Source organism: Alexandromys fortis, unplaced genomic scaffold (assembly GCF_014885135.2).
Source record: "Alexandromys fortis isolate MF-2015 unplaced genomic scaffold, M_Fortis_MF-2015_v1.1 scaffold_6, whole genome shotgun sequence".
NCBI lineage: Eukaryota > Metazoa > Chordata > Mammalia > Rodentia > Cricetidae > Alexandromys > Alexandromys fortis.
The window spans coordinates 19,279,600-19,304,389 of record NW_026067902.1 but is presented as its reverse complement, the minus strand read 5'-3'; the positions used below and the strand labels follow the sequence as shown (position 1 = coordinate 19,304,389).

General features: G+C 42.3%; 1 protein-coding gene and 1 long non-coding RNA gene across 3 annotated transcripts; one reads left to right on the top strand and one right to left on the bottom strand.

Moving 5' to 3' along the window:
- Nucleotides 1–285: 285 nt before the first annotated feature.
- LOC126496274 (uncharacterized) lies at nt 286–11,497 on the top strand. Its single transcript, XR_007590322.1, has 3 exons — nt 286–591; nt 2,862–2,945; nt 3,885–11,497. It is a non-coding gene; the product is annotated as an uncharacterized lncRNA (long non-coding RNA).
- A 3,643-nt stretch (nt 11,498–15,140) lies between these two features.
- On the bottom strand, nt 15,141–24,563 carry Oip5 (Opa interacting protein 5). Of its 2 annotated transcripts, none has more exons than XM_050134167.1 (6): nt 24,255–24,563; nt 23,964–24,030; nt 18,505–18,627; nt 16,722–16,803; nt 16,348–16,451; nt 15,141–15,831 (listed from the first exon to the last, which is right to left on the bottom strand). In XM_050134167.1, exons 1-5 carry the CDS (start codon nt 24,550–24,552, stop codon nt 16,356–16,358), a joined length of 666 nt encoding a protein of 221 aa, XP_049990124.1. In that variant the 5' UTR covers nt 24,553–24,563; the 3' UTR covers nt 15,141–15,831; nt 16,348–16,355. The 2 variants fall into 2 exon arrangements, with proteins under 2 accessions (XP_049990124.1, XP_049990125.1); XM_050134168.1 differs by having other exon boundaries at nt 15,141–15,700.
- Nucleotides 24,564–24,790: the final 227 nt, after the last annotated feature.

Below are 24,790 nucleotides of genomic sequence, written 5' to 3'. Positions count from 1 at the left end.
CCCTCAAAGGTGAGGGAAACGGCGGTCTTGTGTTGACCTTTAAACAGCTGGCTTTTGAGATTCTAAATGGGTCAAAATCAGAAGAACTGAAACCCTGAAAATTGTTCCTCTGGGTGTAATGTTAAGCCGGGGATAAAAATTTTTTAGGTCAAGACAGAAATCACTAATAACAGTTTATTTTAACAGTAAAGCTAACAACAGTCATTCGGTCTTGTCACACTATCTTACTAAAAAGTGAGCCTACCTCCAAGCGGACTTTTTTTTTTTCCTCAAGTGAATTACAGTAACCCCTTTCCTCATTAACTTAACCTGAAGCATACAGCGCCAACAACAACAAAAATAGAACCAGAGAGAGAAGCGTGCTGATTGATGTGCCTTCCAGCCAATCTGCGACGGAAGGAGAGCGCGCAAGCAAGATGCTATCCAATCAGCACTCGGAGGTAGGGCGGGACCTTTCGCGCCTCCGCCCCGGGGTTGGTGGATCGGAGAAGGAGCGAAGATGGCGGAGTGAGGCGTTTCCCGGGCAGCTGGCCTCCGGGCCCGGGGCGGGCCTCCCGCTTGAGGTGGAGTACTTGTGCTGGACCGCGTGAGGTGAGCCGAGGAGGCCGTTCGTTCTTCGGACGACGAACAGCCGGTGGGGTGGCGTGGGACGGGACGGGATGGCGACGAGCCTAACGTGGGAGCCGGCGGGGCCTGGGCCAGACAGGGCGACAGGGTTTCCCTTTTGCCGCGGCGTCGGGTCGGCCCGCGCCGCCTCCCGGTGTGTGGCCGCGTCCGTCCCTTCCCGGCGCTCCACGCCCTTCTCCGTGCTCTTGGCTTTGGCCGCTGTGTGCTTTACCCTAGTCCTCCACGATTGCAGTTGTGCCGGCTGTGTCTGGAAGCCGCCGTGTACATCGCCCACCTATTTTTCTAAGACTATTTCCGTATTGTTTTAACATACACCGTGACCTGTTACCGAGGGCGTCAGCAGTTAAGGTAACAATGAGGCCGCTGCAGCTCTGGGTGTTTCGTGTCCCCAGCGCGTTGACCTTGAGATTTGCGGTAACAGGCTCCCTCTGGTATTTTCTTCTGAGTCTGTGTCACAGACAGGCTCTTGCAACCTTTGCCTCATACTCGCACCTGCCAAACTTTTATGACCACAGTAAGCAGCGTTGTCCTTGTACGCCCTCATGATGTCTTTATGGCGCATTAATTTCGGCTGACAATAAAATTCACCATTGTTGATTTCTTGCCCAGAATTAAGGGAACCGGTTTCCTTTTTTTTTTTTTTTTTTTTTTGGTTTTTCGAGACAGGGTTTCTCTGTGGCTTTGGAGCCTGTCCTGGAACTAGCTTTGTAGACCAGGCTGGTCTCGAACTCCCAGAGATCCGCCTGCCTCTGCCTCCCGAGTGCTGGGATTAAAGGCGTGCGCCACCATCGCCCATTTTTAATTAATTTTTTTAATTTAAATTTATGAAGCATCCCTTTGTAATGTGGGTCCCCTTTGTTGGCTCTTGAGTTCAATTCTAGGCAGGTCTGTGTTTCTGATTTCTGGTTTGGCGAGGCATGTGCTTGGTGTGTTGGTCCCAGACCTGAACTATATAGCTATCAAAACCTTGTCTCAAGATTCAACTGGCACAGCCAGGTGTGGTGGCACATGCCTTTAATCCTAGAACTCAGGAGGCAGAGTTTGAGGTGAGCCTGGTTTACAGAGTGAGTTCCAAGATAGCCAAGGCTACCCAGAGAAACCCTGTCTCAAAAAACCGAAATATAAACAAACTGGCACATTAGTGGGAGCCAGTTCAAGTATCATAATGTGAGTGACCTTTTTTGATAGATTATGTGTTTTTTGTTAGCCCTAGATTTAGCAGAGCTGACAGCAATAAAGAAACACTTGCTTAGAAAAAAAAGCAACAAAAACAAATCCTCACCTTTGGCAATAGTTTTGCTTTTTTAAATCTGATCCACAAAAAGAAGAATTTTCAACCAGAGGAAAGGAATATAACATTCTTCCCCATCTTAAAAAGGAAAGTGTATTTGCAATAAAAGCAAAAGTCCTATCTAGGTGACTATACACTGCTGGAAGTTTTATGCACAATTACACTTTTTTCCCTCCTCCAAAAAAACCCCATAGTATCATAAATTCTAAGAGAACAGTGTTGCATAAAAGCTTCAGAACTACTTCCCCAAAAATGTTGATGTTTTTAAACATTAGTTCCAGTGTAGGCAGACAGAAAGTGACTTTATGGTTATTCTCTTAATGTTTTCATTATTATTTATTATGTATACAGTATTCTGCCTGTATGTACACCTACAGGCCAGAATAGAGAGTCAGATCTCATTACAGATGGTTGTGAGCCACCATGTGGTTGCTGGGAATTGAACTCAGGACCTTCGGAAGAACAGTCAGTGATCTTAACCTCTGAGCCAGCTCTCCAGCCCTGGTTATTCTTTTAGAATACTTATGAGTGCATTTTTCTTAGAATGGTTGAGTTGGTGTAGTACTAGTGAAGGGTGCTTCGGTGGTTTAATGAGAATGGCCCCCATTGACTCATATGTTTGAATTCTTGGTCCCAAGTTGGTAGAACTGTTTGGGAAGGATTAGGAGGTCTGACCTTGTTAGAGATGTGTATCAGAAGGGTCATGCTTTGAGGGGCCAAAAGACCCAAGTCTTTCCTGTTGGGTCTCTGCCTCCTTGCTGTTAGAGATGTGAGCTCACCTGTTCCTACTACCATGCTTTTTCTCTGCTATCATGGACTCTCACGCTCTGGAATTAAAGCCCAATTAAATGATTTCTTCTATGTATTGCATTAGTCATGGTGTCTTATCACAGCAATAGAAAAGAAGTTAAGACACTTATCTTTCTGTTCTTTTTATTTTCAGAAACCTTAGCACACAGGATGAATATTTTCGTGACCGTAGGTGCTTTTATATTCAGCTCAGAATTCTGAACTCAGGATATAGCAAGTAAGTAGTAATGGGATAATCATTCCAAATACTGTTATAGTGATAGAATTAAAATTAAACCATTAACTTCAACAGATGATGAATATTAAAAAGACTACAACCCTTTATTCCCAGCACTTGGTATTTGGGAAACTGAGGTAAGGATTGAACTTGAAACTAATCTGGGGTATATAACAAGACATTTGTTGTAATAAATAAAACCCAAAGACCAGCTGGGCAGTGGTGGTGCACACCTTTAATCCCAGCACTCAGGAGGTAGAGGCAGGTGATCTCTGAGTTTGAGGCCAGCCTGGTCTACAGAACAAGTTCTAGGGCAGCTAAGGCTATACAGAAAAACCCTGTCTCAAAACAAACACAAAAAACAGCTGGGTGGTGGTGGCACATGCCTTTAATCCCAGCACTTGGGAGGCAGAGACAGGCGGATCTCTGTTAGTTCGAGGCCAAAACAAAGAAAAAGAGGGAGAGAGAAAGGGAGAGAGGGAGGGAGGGAGGGAAGGAGGGAGGGAGGAGAGAAGAGAAACCAAAATATTATGTGTATCTGTATGTGAATGTTTTCCCTACATGTGTGTCGGCCCTCTGCCCTGTGTTGTGGTCCACCACCTGGATGAATAGGATCTTCTGCAGGCACGAGTGTTCTTAACCGCGTAGCCCTCTCTCCAGCCTCACAAGGTTTCTTTTTAAAGGATAGAAAAGATGCCATTGGCTTATGGCATGGTCTTACTACTTACCTCAGCCTGGCTTTGAACTCTAATTCCCGTGCCTCAGCCTCAGTACTACAGGCTACAAGTTAATTCAGCACACCTAACTACTTATATAACATGAATAATAAAATATTCATGTGCACATGTGTATGTATGTTTTAAATACTGATTTTAAAAGTAAGTTTATATAGGGGTCCCTGACCTAATCTTCCTATTTTAAATTTGATATGTTTTCCAGGAGTTTCTATGTTGTCTTCTCAGTGGGCATCCTGGTACTTTCATCCAGCCACTGCCCTAGTGGAGTGCGGATGTTTTCTACAGATACCTCCGTGGTTTGGAATGGAGACTGCACTGAGAAGCCCAAGGGTGCAGCTGTCCTGCTGACTTCAGGAGGACACCGACCAACCTGGCTATTCTGCTGCACTTGGCTTCAGTAGAAAGACACCGTTTGCAAGTGGAAGGAAGATGGTTAATTTGAACAGGTGCTTAGGTTATGCATCGTGGACTCTTCCTTTTAAAGCTCCAAACAACAAATCAAATACCAAATGTGGGTGACTTCAGGTTTTGTTTTGTTTTGTTTTTTTAAGTCTGCCAGTTTTAACACTATTATAAGCACAGTAAAGACTAATAGTAAATTCCAAATATCATTATTATTTGAGGTGAAAGAAACATCTAAATCCTGATTTACCCTTTGACAGATTTCCTGGACGAAAACAAGTCTCCCGTATGATAAAAGCAAAAGGCAAGAATGATATCAGGGTTGGTTTCATATGGGAGTGAAACCATTGCAGTTTGTGTGCAGATTCACATTTTTATGTGTATAAAACAACATTTTTTAAATAAGATTTTTCTCCTGGAAAAGAAAGCTGTCATTTATGAAAAGGCTTTGGACAGTTTGATGGTCTTTAGTGTTTGGATTTTGTCTGTTTTGCTTTTTCATCCTTCTCAGGAAGGACCAGCTGGGCCTGCGGCTAGTTCCAAGTGGGAAGAGAATAAGCTGGGGTGATGCTTGCTGCGAGCTGTCTGTGCTTGGGTGGCTGAGGCAGCAAGATCAGAAGTCCAGGTCCAGCTTGGGCCACATGGAGAGGCTCCATCTCAAGAACAGCAGAAAAGAAAAATAAAACACCACTCTTTTGTTTCTCGAGGTTGTATTCTTGTGGGATCACATGTATCAATGAGACTTTGGTTTTCCATGTGACTGTGACTGGAAAGAAAATGGCGTGTGTGTTATGTGATGGACCTGATAATGTCACTTGCCTTCAACTTTGGGTATTCAGGAGTGAAGGAAAAATAACTCGGCTTATAAATCCTTTCTTCTAAGAAAAAGAAGCAACAATGTCTTATGTAGCATCATCTGACATTTCAGCATTTTTAAATTATGTACTTGCATTTTTATAAAAGCATAATAACTTTTCCTTCATTCCAAGATGGGTACTTAGACATTTATTTTTCTAGGCGATAACTTTAGGTTGAAATTCTGGGACTCAGGTAAATTTTCCCAGTTTGAATTGAACTTTCTTACCAGAAAATGGACCTCAGAAGCAATGTTCCCAGTCCTATGGTCAGTTCACTATATTCTTAGAAGAAATTCAGGATCTGAACAAAACTTCAAATAAAAGCAGGTCCAATAAAAAGTATGGATCTTGTTGCCAGTCACTGTAGATTTAAAGGAAATTCAGATTTGGGGATGGAGAGACCTCAAGAAAACTAGTTCCCATAAGAAATGATACATGTTTGTTTTTTCCTTTAACTAACAGTTATGAGGAACCATCATGAAAACCTCTCTTTGCTTCCAAATCAAAGAAGTCCATTTTATGGGATGCCAGGCTTTTACAAGGGAGGGAACTGTTGTTTGCGGTGGTTGCCAGTAGAGAAGGAATTTTAAGCTTGCAAGATAACTTAGAAACAGGCGCTGTTAGAGCTGATTTCTGGAACTATTTCCCAGTGTTGTGAATTTGAGTCATAGAAATGATCAAAAGTAGGAAATGTTGAACAATCTAATGGCTAGTTAAATTGGACAACAAATTTGAATTTATACTAAAAGCTTTTTTCATAAAACACTTATTATAAATAACTTTTTTCTTTTAGTTTTTTGAATCAGGGTTTCTGTGTAGCTTTGGAGCCTGTCCTGGAACTAGCTCTGTAGACCAGGCTGGTCTCGAACTCACAGAGATCCACCTGCCTCTGCCTCCCAAGTGCTGAGATTAAAGGCCTGCGTCACCACCGCCCAGTTTATAAATAACTTTTTAGTGAGATCAAACAATGATAAAGCTCTAGAGAAAAGAGTTAAAGGTAACCTAGATTGCTGGACTTGGTATCCCGCACCTTTGAGCCACAGTATTTTGGGTGCTGAGGCAGGAGGATTGGCCACAAGATCAAGGCCAGCCTCAATGACATACCCGGTCTAAAAATGAAGCAAAAATATAACCTAAATTTTTCTCTTTAAGTACTCCAGCCACTTATGTTTTCATTTAGAAGAAATGGAAGCCAGCTGGTGACTGAGAGCATCTGATAGATGCCTGATTCCTCCTACACCTTGCTTTTGGGCAACTTTGTGGGGTAAGGCCCATAGGCAGGGCTTTCACCACAAAGGCGATGTCACCTTTGCTCCAGATGCTTCAGGTTTGTAGCCTAAACCTCCAAATATTGAGTGCACTTTGTCAAAGATGCTCTTGTGTCCTGCATTGTTAGCACCAGATAGCATTTTCAACCTGGGGACATTGCAGCTGTAGTTGCCTGGTGTGTGGTACATTTCCATTTTATAGTCTTGCTTGGGTTTTCTTAATAGCAGCAAAAACTACCATTTTAGAGCTGTGCTTCCACCTGTAGCCGTGCCTCCTCCCTTCTCCATGTGAGCTGGCAGTTTTTCTTTTGGAGTTACTAAACAAAAACGGGATATGTGCAATATAAATATATATATATATGTGTATATTTTAATACTTGTGGACGAGTGTTACAAGTCGTTAAAGAACAACAAAATCACCAATGTCTTCCATTTTGAGATATGTATAGTTTTGTAAGCAGTAGTGTTTGGTAGCATATTGTAGTGCCATGTTAGGGGTTAGTGCATGAATTTAGTATCATTTTTAAACTTAAGGATGAAATATTGATAATAGCTAATAGTGTAAAAAGAGTGGAAAATGCTAGACCTTTGCTTTTCTCATGTATGAAAATAATGTATTCTCCCTGGGGATAGGAGATAAAGGCCAAAACAACTAATGTCTGAACAGAAATGTGGATTCACATTGAAAAACATTGTGTGCGGGGAAATGTTAGCCTTTCACGAGGTATCTAGAAATAACTGCCTTTGTAGCTTTTCAGTCCTCAAAGCATGGCCTCATCCCATGATTGTCTTGCTCTCTCAGTTTGAAGTTAGCTTGTTCTTATATTATTGTATTGTATGTCTTGGGTTCATTTTCCCTATTTTGTGTCCAGAGAATTATTTTCTACTTCGCATGTCCAAGATGCTGTGCTAATTGCTTTGGAATGATTAATTTGTGGCCGTTTCCTTTCCTGTTTGCAGCATGTGTGCTAATTGCAGAACCTTGTCAGCAGTTTGGAGTATCCTGAACTCTAGGCTTTTTTTCTACTTTCCTTATGGAAATAAAGTAGTTGCTTTGTTTTGAAAAAGAAAGTTCTCTGTAAAATGGAATTCCTACCTCTAAAAGCTGCCTAGGAAACTTGGAAGTAACAGTTTTATGAGTGTCAAAGATTCTTTTTTTTGGGGGGGGGTATTTTGTTTTAATTTTAGAATTAGAGTCCCGCCAGGTGTGGTGGTGCATGCCTGTAATCCCAGCATTTGGGACACTGAGGCAAGATCAGGGGTTCAAGGTAATCCTTTGCTACATAGTGAGCTGGAGTTCAGCCTGAGCTACATGAGATCCTATCTCAGAAAACCAAAAGAAGGAAAGAAAAGAGAACCTAGGACTTATTAATTGTATTATATTGGTATGATAGAAAACGTGAAACTTTTTAATGGGACTTTTTTTCCCCACACAAACTAGGTATGAATCTAGTATTACCTATCCAGGGACCCAGGAATAGATCCTTGTAGAATATCAAGTGGTGGTTAGCTTTTGAAAACCATTTAAGTTTAAGAAACAAGGGGGGGGGGGAGCTTGAAAAATTAATGCATATAAAGTAGCACAGTATATAGGAAAGAATATTTCCTATTGCAAAAAATAAAAGCCATAAATGAACTAAAAATGTTGAAGAGTTGGAACTTAGTAGCAATAACAGTTTTGCGTGTATAGTAAATTGTGTTCACAAAGCTGCATGGTTGAGTGATTACTATTTGAGTTTGTGAGCCTCTGCAGTCTTACAGAGTCCATAAAAGGAAAAAAGTCCTAGGTTTAAAAGCATTTAAACTATGAATGTATATGAATATATTTGCGTGAAAAATATCAACTTTCATGTGCGTTAAAGACAGTTTTCCAAGAGTTTACATGTAGTGCTTAATCTGGAAGCAGATGTGCTTCTCCAGTACCAATGAAACCACCTTCATTAACAGTCACTTACTGTGTGGGATGACGTATGCTTTGTAACATTTGTTCATTGCATTCCTAGCTGCTCTATCAAAAAGAAAAGTTTGTTTTTGTGTGATTGGGGGGGGGGGGGTGTCATGGTGGAGAGCTTCCAGAACTTGCTGGCTTTTCCTTGTACTTGGGATCAAGGAAGTTAGGAATTAAAGGTAAACAAAATGACTGGGCAGTCCCCAGGCTGGATTTATCTGTATGTCTTACATATGTATGTGATGAAGCTATCTATGGCCTGTGTGCGACTGCATATTTTTTAACAAGGAAAACCCAGCAAACTCGTTCTTTCTTGATTTGAGGACTCCCACAGCTCACATCAAGACGTAAGAGTGGAACTGGGCTGACTCCTCACTTCCTTTACCTCATGTCCATTGTGGCCACTTGAACATCTGAAAAGATCTAGGTCTGGGTTCCTTTGTTTTCCCAGGGGAAAAAAGTAAAGGAGTAGTTTTGTAGATCTCAGACTCTAATGAATTATTTTATTACAAGCCTAAGGGTAGGGGAAAAGGCTATACTGAGCATAGTTTCTCTTTAAATGTCCTGTACTGTCCATGTTAGGTTATGGGACAACCAAGCAATATTAAGACAGCTGCATGATCATGGAGACATGGCTTCATTCAGTTACATCAGAGATTACCCTTAACAGCCATGTTCTAAGTGTAAAACTATGTTACGAGATTTTGTCGTCTCAGAGTATGTGGTTAGTTAGTATTCAATCTTCCTATAGTCTCTTGTTTACTCTTTATGCACCTGTGATATGCAAAATATGAAGAGACCCCCCCCCAGCCTTCAGGAGTTTACATTCTCATGGTGCTGTAGGTGCAAGCAAACTGTCTCTAATTTATTTAGAACATCGCTTGGCTATTAATTATACCATTTTGGAAGAACCCCTTGGCCAAGAGTTTTAAAATGCAGAGGGCTATGCTAAATTTCAGGGCATTACTGCTTGAGTTTACATTGTTGTAACTCTGCTCCTAACTTTCCCCGGGGAGCTGTTCATTAATGTGAATCAGAAAAGAAACCATTCTGCCTAAGTATCCTCACTACCCCTATAGCTCTCAGTAAGTGGTCAACAAAACTTACTGCTCTGTATAGACAGTCACCTCGGTTCTTTTTCCCAGGGCTTTAAACTTATTCTTTACCCTCAAAGGGCCAGGATTTCTAGCTAAGCCTTTTAGAACTAAATAGAAGTCTTAAGTTTAGTCTTTTTGTATATGACTTGTTTCTGTTTTAAAGCAGCATTGTAATAGATACAATGTACCTGACTGCATCTCTGAGGAATTTGACTGACATATTCAGTTGAAGTTTTGCATGTATCATTGCTTTTCCCACAGTTCTGAATCAAAGGGTTTGCATGTTTATTAAAGCCAGACCTGGTCAAAAGTATAAGCAATAGTAGCAGGCCCATAACTGATTTTAGAATGCTAGCATTCTAATGCATGGTTGAAATTTTTCATTTTTAGGTAGTTACTAGCAATTTTCTACATGTGTTTATCAATAATGAAGCAATAGATTCTTAAACCAATAGCTTGGTTTTATTGTTTGAATTATGTTCTAATTATAGATTGTCTTCCCTTGAAAAATGGGAAGTACAAGATAAATAAGGGGCAATCTTAAGACATTCAAACTGTTAGGAATACAGCAAGCAGTGCTCACTCTGTTTCCTAGCTCTATTTACTCCCAAGCATGTTTGCAAATAAAAGATAAACTAAGCATGTTGAATAAGATGCTATAAACAGGACGGTGCAGGCTTTTAGAAGAGTCGGGAAATAACCTAAATAGGGTCACCTTACTTCAGAAATAAGTGTTCAGTGTGCAAAACAACTAGCTGTGGGACTTGTCTGATAAGGTTTATATAGACTTAGTTTGGTGTTTCTTAAAACTATAGATTAAGCCAGACATATGCTCTGTAGTCCCTGAACAGGCAGAAGCCAGCCTGAGTGCCATAGCTGGACTCCTTCACAAATTAGTATCTTGGAGGTGTATAGTATCAGTGTGCACATACTTGCATTTTTCAGCAGTGAGGCGTCTGTTCTAGAAGGGATCCAGCACTAAGAGGGACTCCAGAGTTACGGAAGTACTGCCATTGCTGTATCTGCAACTGTTGAGCTAGAGTTTTACTTCAGATGAGTTGGTCAACGTGTGGATCTTGCCTAAAACTTTTGGTTCCTGATGAGCAGGAAAAGTTTCTCTTCTTCCAAAAAAAAGACATTTATGGGTGAACAGACATTGGTTTGTTATAGCAGTGAAAGGAGCAGAAGTGTGAACTGGTGGGAGAGCATCTACCTGAGAAAATGGGTTCAGTTGCCAGCACTACCAAAAACCATGGTGGTCACATAAGAATTTCTTAGATTTCTTGACTTGGGAATGACCCAAGTAACAAATAGTTTTGACAAATAATGAGAAGTATTTGAAAGACCTAAATTCAAATAAAACTTTCACTGGGTTTACTCCAATTTACATGTTCTATGATGGAAATTTACTTTAACTTGTGTTGTGGTGCTTTGCTATGGATGTCACCTAGGATGGTAATTTCCATCATTCAGAACTGGATTAGAGTGGTCAGTGTGGTGTTTGCCTCCCACCAGAATACAAGAATTGAGGTGTGTAATGTGTCCCAAATAGAAATGTTCTTTGCACTTACTGATATCTGCCGGCCAGTAAAGATGTAAGGTCAGAGTTCTTAATTCTAACACTCTTCCTAATAGTCTATTAAAATAAATTAAAACATCACACAGAAAAATTGTATATTTGGTAGAGCTCAGATTTATAAACACCTTTAAAGTCAGACTATGGGTATGATTACTGATGATTTACAAAACAGTTTTGATACCTTTCGTAATGGTGTTCTGTGTCCTTAATTTAAATGTGGTTTTGTTTTGTTTTGTTTGTTTGTTTGCATTGGATATAGCTCTTGAACACTGGGGCCAGTCCTCAGCACTGATACCTTATCCCAAGGATCAGACAGATACTCTGTCAGCGTGTTACTAGTCTGGGCATTAACCTTAAACCATCCATTCCTATAATTAAAAAGGATTAAGAATACTCAAGTAATCTACTGGAGAGTGGTGTGTCTGCCCTTCAGGCACAGGTGTTGCTGTTCGCTCGCTCTTCCATGTGCCCTACCCCCATTGCTCCACTGGTGTGTGAGGCGATGTGAAAAGAGCTGCCCTTCAAAGGCAGCTTCTCAATCTATGCATCCTTGGGAGTTGTGAACAAATCTGACTCTTTGGAAAAGGAACTGTTGTGTGAAACTGCATCTGTATGTATATGTTTTTAGCAATAAAGCATGAGCTGAGAATGCACTGAAATTTCATTGTGTGCTGTTCCTTTGAAATGGGTGATTTCAGATAATGTAAGTTACACTGGGAAAAGAAGGCTTAAGTAGGCTTTAAGTGTCTTTCTGGTACCATTTCTTTGGGGGAGGGATTGAGACAATCACCTTGGCCTTGAGTTCACAGAGATTCTCATGAGTGCAGAATTGAAGTGTATATCACCACCTCAATTTTTATTTTTTTCTGGATTTCTTACTACCTTAGTTGTAGTGGTTTCTGGTCTGTTGCCAAGTGGTAACATAATCATCAGAAGAGAAGGAACATCACATTTTAACTTATTTCCCTTTTAAGGACCACCTCATGCTTCATTCAAATAAATACTTTGTTATGGGATAATCTTTTTGTACACTGTAAAGATGTGTCTCTGCTAAGGCACTTTCTGATTGGTTTAGTAAAGATCTGAATTGTTAATAGCAAGGCGGAGAGGATAGGTGGGACTTGTAGGGAGAGAGAAAAGGGAAGAATCAGGCAGACACAGGAAGTAGATACTGAGAAGTAACAGGCCGTGTGGCAGAACATAGACAAAAGGGTTAAGTTATAAGAGTTAGTTGGGAACAAGTCTCTGTATTTGGGAGCTGGAGATCCAAAGAAAGACCTGATCCTTAGTTTCTGTTAAGATTCTAAACGGACCGGGCGGGCGATGGTGGCATATGCCTTTAATCCCAGCACTTGGGAGGCAGAGGCAGGCGGATCTCTGGGAGTTCAAGACCAGCATGGTCTACAGAGCTAGTTCCAGGACAGGCTCCAAAGCCACAGAGAAACCCTGTCTCGAAAAAACAAAAAAAAAAAAAAAAAAAAAAAAAAAAAAAAAAAAAAAAAAAAGATTCTAAACGGGTTGGAGAGATGGCTCAGCAGTTAGGAGGACTGGCTACTCTTCTAGAGGACCTGGGTTCAATTGCCAGCACCAACAGCAGTTCCAGGGGATCTGACCCTCACACAGACATACATGCAGGCAAACACCAGTGTGCATTAAACAGTAGTCCTTTTTTGTTGTTGTTATTGCTTGTTTGTTTTTTGAGACAGGTTTCTCTGTAGCTTGTCCTGGAACTAGCTCTTGTAGACCAGGTTGGCCTCGAACTCACAGGGATCCACCTGCCTGCCTCCTAAATGCTGGGATTAAAGGCGTGCGCCACCACTGCCCGGTTTGTTCCAGTATTCTTTAATTCATTTAATGAATCCTCACCATTACTGTGGTTACTGTTTTTAACCTTACTTTTCTGTTCAAGACTACTACTACTAAGTACCTCTCAGTCTAAATCTGAAAGGTTTATTCCTGAATCTGCTCTTAACAACATGTTATGTTGGGCCTCTCAAAAATGGAAGTAGGTACCAGTGAGATGGCTCAGCAAGCGTGTGAGCCATGGCAAGCGTGTGCCTCCACACGAATGTACTTTTAAAAGAAAAACCTAATTTAGAAATAGAGAAGGGAAAGACAGCATGTTAGCGCTCGGGTAAAGGAGATGAGCTGAGGGCCTGAGTCTGTCCTCAGGACAGACCTGGCTCCCACTTTTCCATAGTGAACATATATTTTATGGGGGAAACACATTCCCTGGACACACACGTAAACACGTATATAAATAAACACACACAACTGCTTCCCAGCTTAATCTGAGTCAGGCTCAAGCACTTAATTTTCTATAGAAAGTCTCATCCAAAATGGCAAATCCAGACATCATGAAAAATAGTTATTAAATCAGAAATGTATGGAGGCTAGAGATTGCTCAGCAGCTAAGAGCACTGGCTTCTCGTTCAGAGGGCCTGGGTTCAATTCCCAGCACCCGCATGGCAGTTCATAGCTGCCTGTAAATCCAAGATCTGACTCTCACACAGACATACGTGCAGGCAAAACACCAATGCACAGAAAATAAAAAATAAAAAGAAATGTAGGTAAGTGGCAGAGCTTTCACCTACCATATCTTAGGCCCCAGAAACCTACACACAATGACAACAGTTTTAAGGAAATATGCAAACATTAAGGTAAATACACTTACATGTGTTTTAAAAATCCACAGCTGAGCACTGTAGGTCACTAGGCACCTAAGAATCTGAGGTAGGAGAATTGCACCTTGGAGGGCCATATAGGCTATAGAGTAAGATCCTATCTCAAAAAGGATTCAATGAGCTGGGCAGTGGTGGCACACGCCTTTAATTTCCAGCACTTGAGAGGCATAGGCAAGGGTTTCTCAGTGAGTTCGAGGCCAGTCTGGTCTACAGAGTTAGTACCAGGACAGGCTTCAAAGTTACATCCAGAAACCTTATCTTCAAAAAACAAACAAAACAAAATTGTTTGCCGCATAGTGGTGACAGAGGCAGGCGGATCTCTGTAAGTTCAAGGCCAGTCAGGACTGTTACACAGAGAAACCCTGTCCTGAAATCCCTCCCGCAAAAAGATTCAATGTATTATTAATTTATTAGGTCCCATTCTGTGGGGCTGAAGAGATGGCTCAGCAGTTGACAGCATTTACTGCTACTGCAGAGAATTGGAGTTTAGTTTCTAACACCCATATCTGACTTTTAACTATAGTTCCAGGGGATCTGACAGCTTCTGCAGGCCCAACAGGCTTGTGGTGCACATCTTTAATCTCAGAATGTAGGAGGCCAAGGCAGGTGGATTTGTGTTCAAGAAGTCCCTGGGCCACATACCATGTTTCAAAGTGGCCAGGATTATTACACAGTGAGACCCTGTCTAGAAACAGCAAACAGTACAAATTGTTTGTTATGCAATTTATTCATTGTTACTTCTTACATATCTTTTGTTGATTTATTTTGGGTTTTTGTTTGTTTTTTGAGACAAGGTTTCTCTGTGTAGTCATGCCTGTCCTGAAACTCCCTCTAGACTGATCTCCAACTCAGAGATCTACCTGCCTCTGCTACCCAAGTGCTGGGATTATTGGAGTGAACCATCACCACCGGCATTATCTATTTACATAAGTAAAAATGATTTGTTTTGTTTTTGATTATTGAGACAGGGTTTCTCTGTAGCTTTGGGGCCTGTCTTAGAACTCACTCTGTAGACCAGGCTAGCCTTGAACTTACAGAGATCCTCCTGCCTCTGCCCCTCAAGTGCTGGGATTAAAGGCATGCACCACCATCGCCTGGCTGCAAAAATGATTTCTTTTTTAAAATATTTGTTTATTTATTATGTATACAATATTCTGTCCGTGTGTATGCCTGCAGGCCAGAAGAGGGCACCAGACCTCTTTACAGAGGGTTGTGAGCCACCATGTGGTTGCTGGGAATTGAACTCAGGACCTTTGGAATAGCAGGCAATACTCTTTAACTGCTGATCTTAATTTCTCCAGCACTGCAAAAATGATTTCTAAGAGCCAGGTGCGGCTACATACACCTTTAATTCTATCAGGTGAATCTCTATAAATTCAAGGTTACCCTGGTCAACATAGCAAGTTTCAGGACAGTCAAAGCTACATAGAAAAACCTCTCAAAACAAAGGCTTGGAGGTGGTGGCAAGTGCCTTTAATTTCAGAGGCAGAAGCAGGTGGACCAGCCTGGTCTACAGAGCGAGTTCTAAAACAATCAGGACTACATAGAGAAACCCTGTTTCAAAAAGACAAAACACAACCAAGCAAATATTTATCAGTATTCACATAAATGGCATGGTAGAAGTAGCATCACTGTTAACCCCGTCTCTTTTTCATGGCAACTGTATATCTTTACATCATGAACACAAGGGACACTGCATGCTAATTGGTAATTAGTAGTGAAAGATGTTTTCAGAGATAAGCACTGTTAGTGGTTTTAGTTTTCCCAGACAGGGTTTCTCTGTGTAGCCCTGGTTGTCAGAAAACTCACTCTGTAGACCAGGCTGGCCTCACACTCAGAGATCTGCTGATTCTGCTTCCTATGTACTGGGATTAAAGGTGTGCCTCACCAACACTTGGCCTAAAACAACTTTTTTAAAGTATCAGAGTCACAATTTATTAAGAAAGAAAAAATAAAGAATCAATACTCCCCAAAGTAAGAGTGGGCTGGTGAGCTGGGGAAAGTCACAGGCTCAAAGGTGTACTGTAAAATACTCATTTGGGGCAAGCAGAGATTTTGGGACAAGTTCTCATGAAGCTTAGGTTGACCAAGGATGATCTTGAGCTGCTGATCTTCGTGCCTATATGTCAAAGGCAGGAACTACAGTCGGTGTGGCCACATCTGCAGTCTTCTCATCCTTAGTGCTGTTTAAAATAAAAGGCCATTCAGGGCTGGAGAGATGGCTCAGCGGTTAGGAGCACTGCCTGTTCTTCCGAAGGTCCTGAGTTCAATTCCCAGCAACAACATGGTGGTTCACAACCATCTGTAGTGAGATCTGATGCAGAATACAGTATATATAATAAATAAATAAATCTTTAAAAAAAATAAATAAATAAAAAAATAAAAGGCCATTCAGGGGCCGAGGCCACACCAGTAGTTCCAGCACTCCAGAGGCAGAGGCAGGAGGATCCCTGGGAGTTTCAGGACAACTGGAGATACTTAGTGAGACCACACCTCCAAAACAGAAACAAAATCAACAATAAAAAGAAGTGAAAAGACCAGCAGGGACTAGAGAGACAGATCTGCTGCTAGGAGCACTTCCAGTTTATGCAGAGTTTCATTCTCAGCAACAACTCCAGCTGGAGGATCCCACTCTTCCTCTGGTCTCCACCAGCACCAGTACACATCTGCCAAAGACACACACACACACACACGCACACACGCACGCACGCGCACACACACACACACGCACGCACGCACACACACGCAGAGACCTTAGAAAAGAAAGACAGACAGACCGACCAAATGGTCCTGTTGTTGAAGATGGGGGAAGAAAGTTCTGTGCTCATACCTGCTTCTTCAATTTTCTTGGTTAGACTGATCAGGAGTCACTTCCTTCAGAATCTTTGTCAGTGAATTTAAACGAGCATGTGTTAATATTATCTTCTCTTTCAGCTGGGAAGAGACATAGATTGAGGATACTCTTAAGCTCACTCAGCCCTCAATTTGCTGCTTATGTTACCAGATTTAAAATAAAAATCTTTAAAATAAAATCACAACACACACATACACACTTGCCTATATAAGTGAAAGGATATAGCTGAATTCTAGGACAGTCTGGTCTATATAGTTAATATGACCAGTCACAGGTACAAAGTAAAATCCTGTCTCTAAAAAGAAAATGAAAAAGTTGTGTATATTAAGTAACTACATAATCAAGCTTACCTCCGCAATCTTCTCTTGGAGAGGCAGGTTGTTAATATGCATCTCAGATGCATTTACTATGGTCTTTGTTTTCAAGACATAGCTAGAGAGAAAATATATAAAGTATTAGTACCATTGCACATGAATCAAAGCCTGCCTTAGTGGCTTCAAGGACCATGATGTATTTTATTTGGAAAAATAGATTTTCAATTAAAACCACAAACTCTGCCTTATCCTTTCATATTCTCAGAGACAAAATTATCTCGTGAGAACTGAAAACAAACCCAGAATCAAATGAATAACTACCGTGAGTAAACAATTCACTGAAGGCTGGGCAGGGTGGGGTGTACCTTGGTCCTGTCACTGGGGAAAGAGGAAGGTTGGTCTGAACTCTGGTACTCTGACAGAGCTCTAATAATTTTAACCTCTGGGCCTTTTCTCCAGCCCTTTCAGTTTCATGTAAATAAAATACTGTAAGCCAAATGTTTAATTAGCTAGGAAGATGATAAAATAGCCAATGTAAAAAATAGTAAATGAGATCACACAGTCATTACTATACTCCAGTCTTCATTTCATTCATCTTTTCAATCAGGTAAGATTTTCTCTGTGTCTGGAGTCAAGTGCAGAAAATAGTTATTCCGAGTGTAGAGTACTCACTCTCCAAGCTCAGCACGAGTATCATCTAAAAATGACTCTAGGTCATGTGGTAAATAGTATCACCTAGACAGAGCTGCGATGACATGGGAACAGGCCTCTATGCAAAGGTGCCCTCTATAAGCGAGCAGCACCATTCCACAGGCTAGAGTACTGGACTAAAAAAATGAGAAAGCAAGGGCTGGAGACACGGCCCAGCATGGTTAAGAACACTGGCTGCTCTTCCAGAGGATCTGGGGTCAATTCCCAGCAAACATTTGGCAGCCCACAACTGTCTGTGACTTGTTACATCCTCACATACACATATATGATACAAAACACAAATGCACATAAAAAATAAATATAGGTCATTAAAAGACAGAGAGAGAAAGGAAGCTGAGGATTAGCATTAATCTCTGCTTCCTGCCTGCTGACACAATCCATCCAGCCACCTCCTCCATGGCTTCCCACCATGATGGACTATACCCACAGACTGTGAGCCACAGTAAGCCCTCCCTCCCTTAAGGTTGCTTTTGCCAGGTATGCTATGTTGTCCTGTCACTAGACAAGTAACCAATACAGCCCTCATTTCAAATTCCTGGGATAGAAAATCTGACTGGCTTAGTTGGATGAGTTATAAATATATATATATCTTCAATCTTCCTCTTTTCCTCCCTCTGTCCCTCCTTCCTTCCTTCGTTGTTCGAGACAGGGTTTCACTGTTTAACTCTGGTTGTCCTGAAACTTGCTTTGTTGACCAGACTGGCTTTAAACTCACAGAAATCCGTCTGTCTCTGCCCCCGAGTGCTGGGATTAAAAGCATACACCACCACTGCCCAACTACATATATATTTCTTTGAGGCTGGGTACCATGCAGGCCAAGTCCTATGTATAAGAAGGGCATGAGGCACAGCAGCAAACCAAGTTATCTCTGACACTATTTTGCAAAAGCATACCTCCCAGAATTTCCCTTAATGAATGAATGCTCTTAAATTATTTCATATGACCATTAAGACATGATACAATAAAACATCTGAAGTAATTGTATTTATCACAGAGTTATATTTTGTCTTTAGTGCCTGGCCGTTTGCATCTTCTTTAGTTATCCACACCTGGATTCTGCTAGAAGACTTGAACCCCTTATTTGGTAACAATGTCACTGTCTACTCACCACAGCATTTTATCACAGTAGAGGCAGAAGTGGCCTCTCAAGGCAGCCAGAGCAGCATGGGTGGAATACAGATGGAAACCAATAGGAACCCGACAGGAACTACAGAACAGACGGTTGTATGTGCTGTTGGGAATGGGAAGAAGCAGAAGATAACGTGAGGAAACCCGGAGAACAAGTAAAAACTGCTGCCCTTGGTGGTGATCTCATCATTCAGACGCTTGGGCAGGGGGCTCTCAAGTTCAAATTCACAGGCTTCCAAGGACAGCTGGGCTAGAGAAGACTTGTCTCAAAGAAACAACAAAGAACAGAACAAAATTTATGACAAAATATTAATTACTGCACTGATTCTGATCACTTGTATAGTTAATGTCTCCCTACCTCACAAAGAAGTTTACTACTGTCCTTAAGATGTTTGGGGTTGCTCCATGCTATAGAGTTAGCTTAATATTGCTTGCTAGGCCACTGGATCATGAACGCTGAAGGACTTAAGGCATTTACTTCTAATATATACACAGATATACAACTGTACCTCTATTTAATTATATAAAACAAGGTCAATTAGATTTTATTTGAATTCATTACAATATTCTGACAATCTGGAAGACAAGAAGACATAATAGCAAGAGGCAGTAAAGTGGAATAAAGGTTTTCCTCTACTCGTACCCATTTTCTGGAGTGCTGGAATTAAAGGAACCACCATGCTTGGCCAAAGCTTTAGTTATCAGTACATTGTAACCCAATAAAACTTTTTTAAAAAACATTTACTTATTTATTATGTATACAGTGTTCTGTCTACTACATGTATGCCTGCAGGCCAGAAGAGGGCACCAGATCTCATTACAGATGGTTGTGAGCCACCATGTGGTTGCTGGGAATTGAACTCTGAAAGAGCAATCAGTGCTCTTAACTGCTGAGCCATCTCTCCAGCCCCTCCAATAAAACTTTCAAAACTCATTTACAATATATGTTGTACCATATACAACATAAAGTAATAATCAACTACTGAGTTTAAAGATACTAAAAAAGATATCTCAAGATCTCAAGTGTACTAGTAAAAATGATTATTAACAGCCGGGCGGTGGTGGTGCACGCCTTTAATCCCAGCACTGGGGAGGCAGAGGCAGGCGGATCCCTGTGAGTTGGAGACCAGCCTGGTCTACAAGAGCGAGTTCCAGGACAGGCTCCAAAGCCACAGAGAAACCCTGTCTTGAAAAACCAAAAAAAAAAAAAAAGATTATTGACCTCAACGAGAAGACAAACAAGCAGATGAAAGGACACGGTCACAGGACAAAACGGCAGCCTACAGAATGGGAAAAGATCTTCACCAGCCCCACAGACAGAGGGCTGATCTCCAAAATATACAAAGAACTCAAGAAACTGACCTTCAAAAGAATAAATAATCCAATAAAAACAAAAATGGGGTACAGATGAATCTAAAATGGCTGAAAGACACTTAAGGAAATGTTCAACATCCTTAGTCATTGGAAAAATGCAAATCAAAACAACTCTGAGATTCCATCTTACACCTGTAAGAATGGCCAAGATCAAAAACACTGATGACAACTTATGCTGGAGAGGATGTGGGGTAAAGGGAACACTTCTGCATTGCTGGTGGGAGTGCAAAGTGGTACAGCCCCTTTGGATATCAGTACGGCGATTTCTCAGAAAATTAGGAAACAACCTACCTCAAGATCCAGCAATACTACTTTTGGGTATATACCTACAGGATGATCAATCATACCACAAAGACATGTACTCAACTATGTTCATTGAAGCATTATTTGTTATAGCCAGAACCTGGAAACAACCTAAATGACCCTTGACTAAAGAATGGATAAGGAAAATGTGGTACATTTACACAGTGGAGTACTACACAGCAGAAAAAAATATTGACATCTTCAAATTTGGGCAAACGGACAGATCTAGAAAACATCATATTGAGTGAGGTAACCCAGACTCAGGAAGACAAATATCATAGTGTAGGGTAAAAGGGACAACTGATCAGGAAACCAGCCAATCACTAAGCACCCTGACTCTGAACTCAGAGCCAGTGAAAGAAACACACCCTGTATTTGAGGCCTGAGCCAGGAAAGAAACATCTTTATCCCTGAACCCAGGACGAAAGACATGTGTCCTGACTCTGAAACTAATGTCAAAGAAACACACTTTGTTCCTAGAATCAGAGCCAGTGAAAGAAATATGCCCTGGTCCTAAGATTAGAGTCAAAAAGCTGAAAAGGACCAGCGAAAGAAACACAATTTGGCCACAAAGCCAGAGACATCTCTGCCCTTGACCAACTAAACTGACCAATCCCTGAGCAGGTACAAAAAAATAAAAATCAACCAATCCCCCTTCTCCCTGGGAAAACTACACCCTTAAGAAGCCCTATAAAAGCCTCTCACCCCTTCAGTTAGGAGCTGCCTCGGAGGCAGAGGAGGCCACTCTCCTGGATTTCTCCTTCCCAAATAAATCTCTTTCTCAAAAGAGTCTTGAGTGATGACCTTCATTCACCAGTGCAGACCAGAAGACCAGAAGAACCTGGCTAGGAGGAGCACCTCAGCAAGGCAGAGCAGTAAAGAAGAACCTTGCTAGAATGTTCCTTAAGGTAGGCTGAGCAAGGCCAAGCAGGAGGAGATTGCTACATTACTGCAGGGGGCTTTCCTTTAGCAGAGTGTTAGTAAGAAGAAACATCTTGGGCTGGAGTAAGAAGCAGATAGTTCGGCTAAGATGCTCCCTAAAGAGAATGGAGCAGAACTCAGCTGTAGCCGTGCTCTCCAGGAGAACAGGATCCCTATATCCACCCCTCCCGTCCGCGCCCCAGCTTCAAGTAGCCTGGCTTCCTGATAGTCAGGACACCTTCTCTCCAGAACTGAGCTGTCCCATTGCAGCTCCAGCCTCCAGAGTTGTCCTATTGCGGCTCTACCCACCCCCAGAGCTGTCCTACTGAGGCTCTACCCTCCCCCCCCAGAGCTGTCCTATTGCAGCTCTAAGTATATCCTGGCTTCCCAATAAGTCAGGGTATCCCTGCAACACTACTATAACACATTTGCTTACAATATGTACTCACTCATAAGTGGCTTTTAGAAATAAAGCTAAGAAAAACCAGCCTACAATTCACAATCCCAGAGAACCTAGACAACAATGAGGACCCCAAGAGAGACATACACGGATCTAATCTACACGGGAAATAGAAAAAGACAAGATATCCTGAGCAAATTGGGAGAGGGTAGATAGAAGGGGAGGGGAGAAAAATATATAGCTCAATAAAAACAATTAAAAAACAAAAACAAAAAACCAATTAGATGAACCCAGTGAGGAAATCAGGGCTGGAGTGACAGCTTTACAGGTGAAGGTGCCTGCTACCAAGCGTGGTGAGCAGAGTCTGATCCTCAGGAGACCCCAACAGCAGAGACTGACGCCTCTCACCCTCACATGTCCACACACATAATCTCCCCCACAAACACTAAAGGAATAAACATAATAAAACTACTCTTAGATTATAATGTGAAACAGAAATCTAACTCTATTCTTGTATTTTTCTTGAAGTACCACAGATCAGCTCTAGCACCTCATACAAGTTAGGCAAGCATTGTATTTTTAAGCTATAGCACATCTCCAAATAGATAATTACAACTTTTTATCAGGCTTTTTAAAAGAGGTTTAGTGTAGGTTCCCCATACTTGAGAACCCAGCACTTGGGAGGCAGAGGCAGAATTATAAAGTCAAGGCAAGACCATTATTACTAAAAACAAAAATATAAGATTTTGTAAGATTCAGTTATTTTATGTAACTAAATACAAATATCAAAAATGTCACTCCAGGCCCAGTGAGATGACTCGATAGGTGAAGGCACTTGCTGCCAAGCCTGAGGAGCCGAGTTTAATTCTTGGGACCAGCATGGTGAGAAGAAAGATGCCTTCAGGTTACCTTTGGACCTCAGTATGTGTGCCATACCCACAACCACACTCACACAATGTGTGCCATACCCACAACCACACTCACACAATGTGTGCCATACCCACAACCACACTCACACAATGTGTGCCATACCCACCACCACACTCACACAATGTGTGCCATACCCACAACCACACTCACACAATGTGTGCCATACCCCACCACCACACTCACACAATGTGTGCCATACCCACCACCACACTCACACAATGTGTGCCATACCCCACCACCACACTCACACAATGTGTGCCATACCCCACCACCACACTCACACAATGTGTGCCATACCCCACCACCACACTCACACAATGTGTGCCATACCCCACCACCACACTCACACAATGTGTGCCATACCCCACCACCACACTCACACAATGTGTGCCATACCCCACCACCACACTCACACAATGTGTGCCATACCCCACCACCACACTCACACAATGTGTGCCATACCCCACCACCACACTCACACAATGTGTGCCATACCCCACCACCACACTCACACAATGTGTGCCATACCCCACCACCACACTCACACAATGTGTGCCATACCCCACCACCACACTCACACAATGTGTGCCATACCCCACCACCACACTCACACAATGTGTGCCATACCCCACCACCACACTCACACAATGTGTGCCATACCCCACAACCACACTCACACAATGTGTGCCATACCCCACAACCACACTCACACAATGTGTGCCATACCCCACAACCACACTCACACAATGTGTGCCATACCCACAACCACACTCACACAATGTGTGCCATACCCACAACCACATACAATATGTGTGCCATACCCCACCACCACACTCACACAATATGTGTGCCATACCCCACAACCATACTCACACACATCATTTTGTGCCTGTTTTTGTTTTTCAAGACAGGGTTTCTCTGTGTAACAGCTCTGGCTGTCCTGAAACTCAGGGAATCGCCTCCCTCTGCCCAACCAAATACACACCACAGAGTGTTGAGATTAAAAGGCAAGAGCCACTGGGTAAGAAGGGACTCCTCTAAGGACAGGAATGTGTCTTTAGTTTGGCAAAGTCTTAAGAGTTTTAGCCTCCTAAGCACAAATTTGCTGAGTGCTTTACTGCTATGGGAAAGTATTAGCAAGGGAAGATGCAAATTACTACCAATACTCAAACACCATTCAACTCTGTTCCCCGGTTTCGGAGATTATTACCGAATCAGTCCTGTCATGATTTATACTATAAACTCCAAGTTAAATTTAAATAGTCCTAATTATCTCATAGGATGTGGTTCTCAGACGTTAAAATATACACCCAACTCTAATTTTCATTTCATTAATGTCCTGTTGATATGATTCAAATACATAAAAAGTATTTCATCTAAACATATTTATGAATATAATAAACTTACGCCACAACAAAAATAAGTTTTCTTCTTGTTTATGATAATTAGGTACTCCTCAGTATCACTAAATCACGAACTATAGATCCACCTCAGGAATTCTCCACACGTACCTGCATTTGAGAAAACCTTCAATGCCAACCAGACAGGGTTCGAACAAAACGACATTGTTCGTGACTCCTGAAAGACAAACGGGTTTTAAACAGGAAAACCTCCCACCAGACTCACCCTGGTCATAAAGTCAACATAAAAGGATGGGGGCTCAGTTAAAAGCGCAAGCTCAGCTCCTGCGAGGTCCAGGCTTTAAGGCTCTGCTCGGGAAGACAAAACTCGCCTCCCTCACCCACTTCCTCTCCGTTCCGAGTCGTCGGGAGTGCCCCTCCTCCTGCCCTCGCCTCACTCACTGGAGAAGGCCACGGCCCCAAGAGACCTCGACAGGTCCCAGGCTAGATGCACGGTGTCAGCGAGCACCGCGTAGCAACGTGCGCAATGGAACACGGCACACCTCTCGGGTTCCAACCACACAGGCAGCCGCAGGTCGACGGGTGACCCCTCCATCTCAGTCCTCAGACCTAGAGGGGAGGACCCCGCCACCACCTGGGTGTCCCACTCCATGGAGGTAGTAAAAGACAAAGGCGAGTCACAAGAGTCACTGCAAGACTGCGTCTCCAGGGGCGAGGGGCTGCGCAGAGAGCAAGCCATCTTTTTGAAGCCCGCGCCTCTTTTTTTTTCTTCCCTGTTTTTTTACGCACGCGCCAGGTTCCACCCAAATGAAGTTTCCTGCGTTCTCATTGGACAACATGCCTGTAAGACACGCCCACAACCCGTGGAGCGTCTGCGTCTTAGTTAGGCGTGCGACAAGAGCGTTTCAGCCGCCCTTATTGGCCAACATCGGAAACTCCACCCTCGAGGCGTTCAGCCAATGGACGCACAGCAGTCT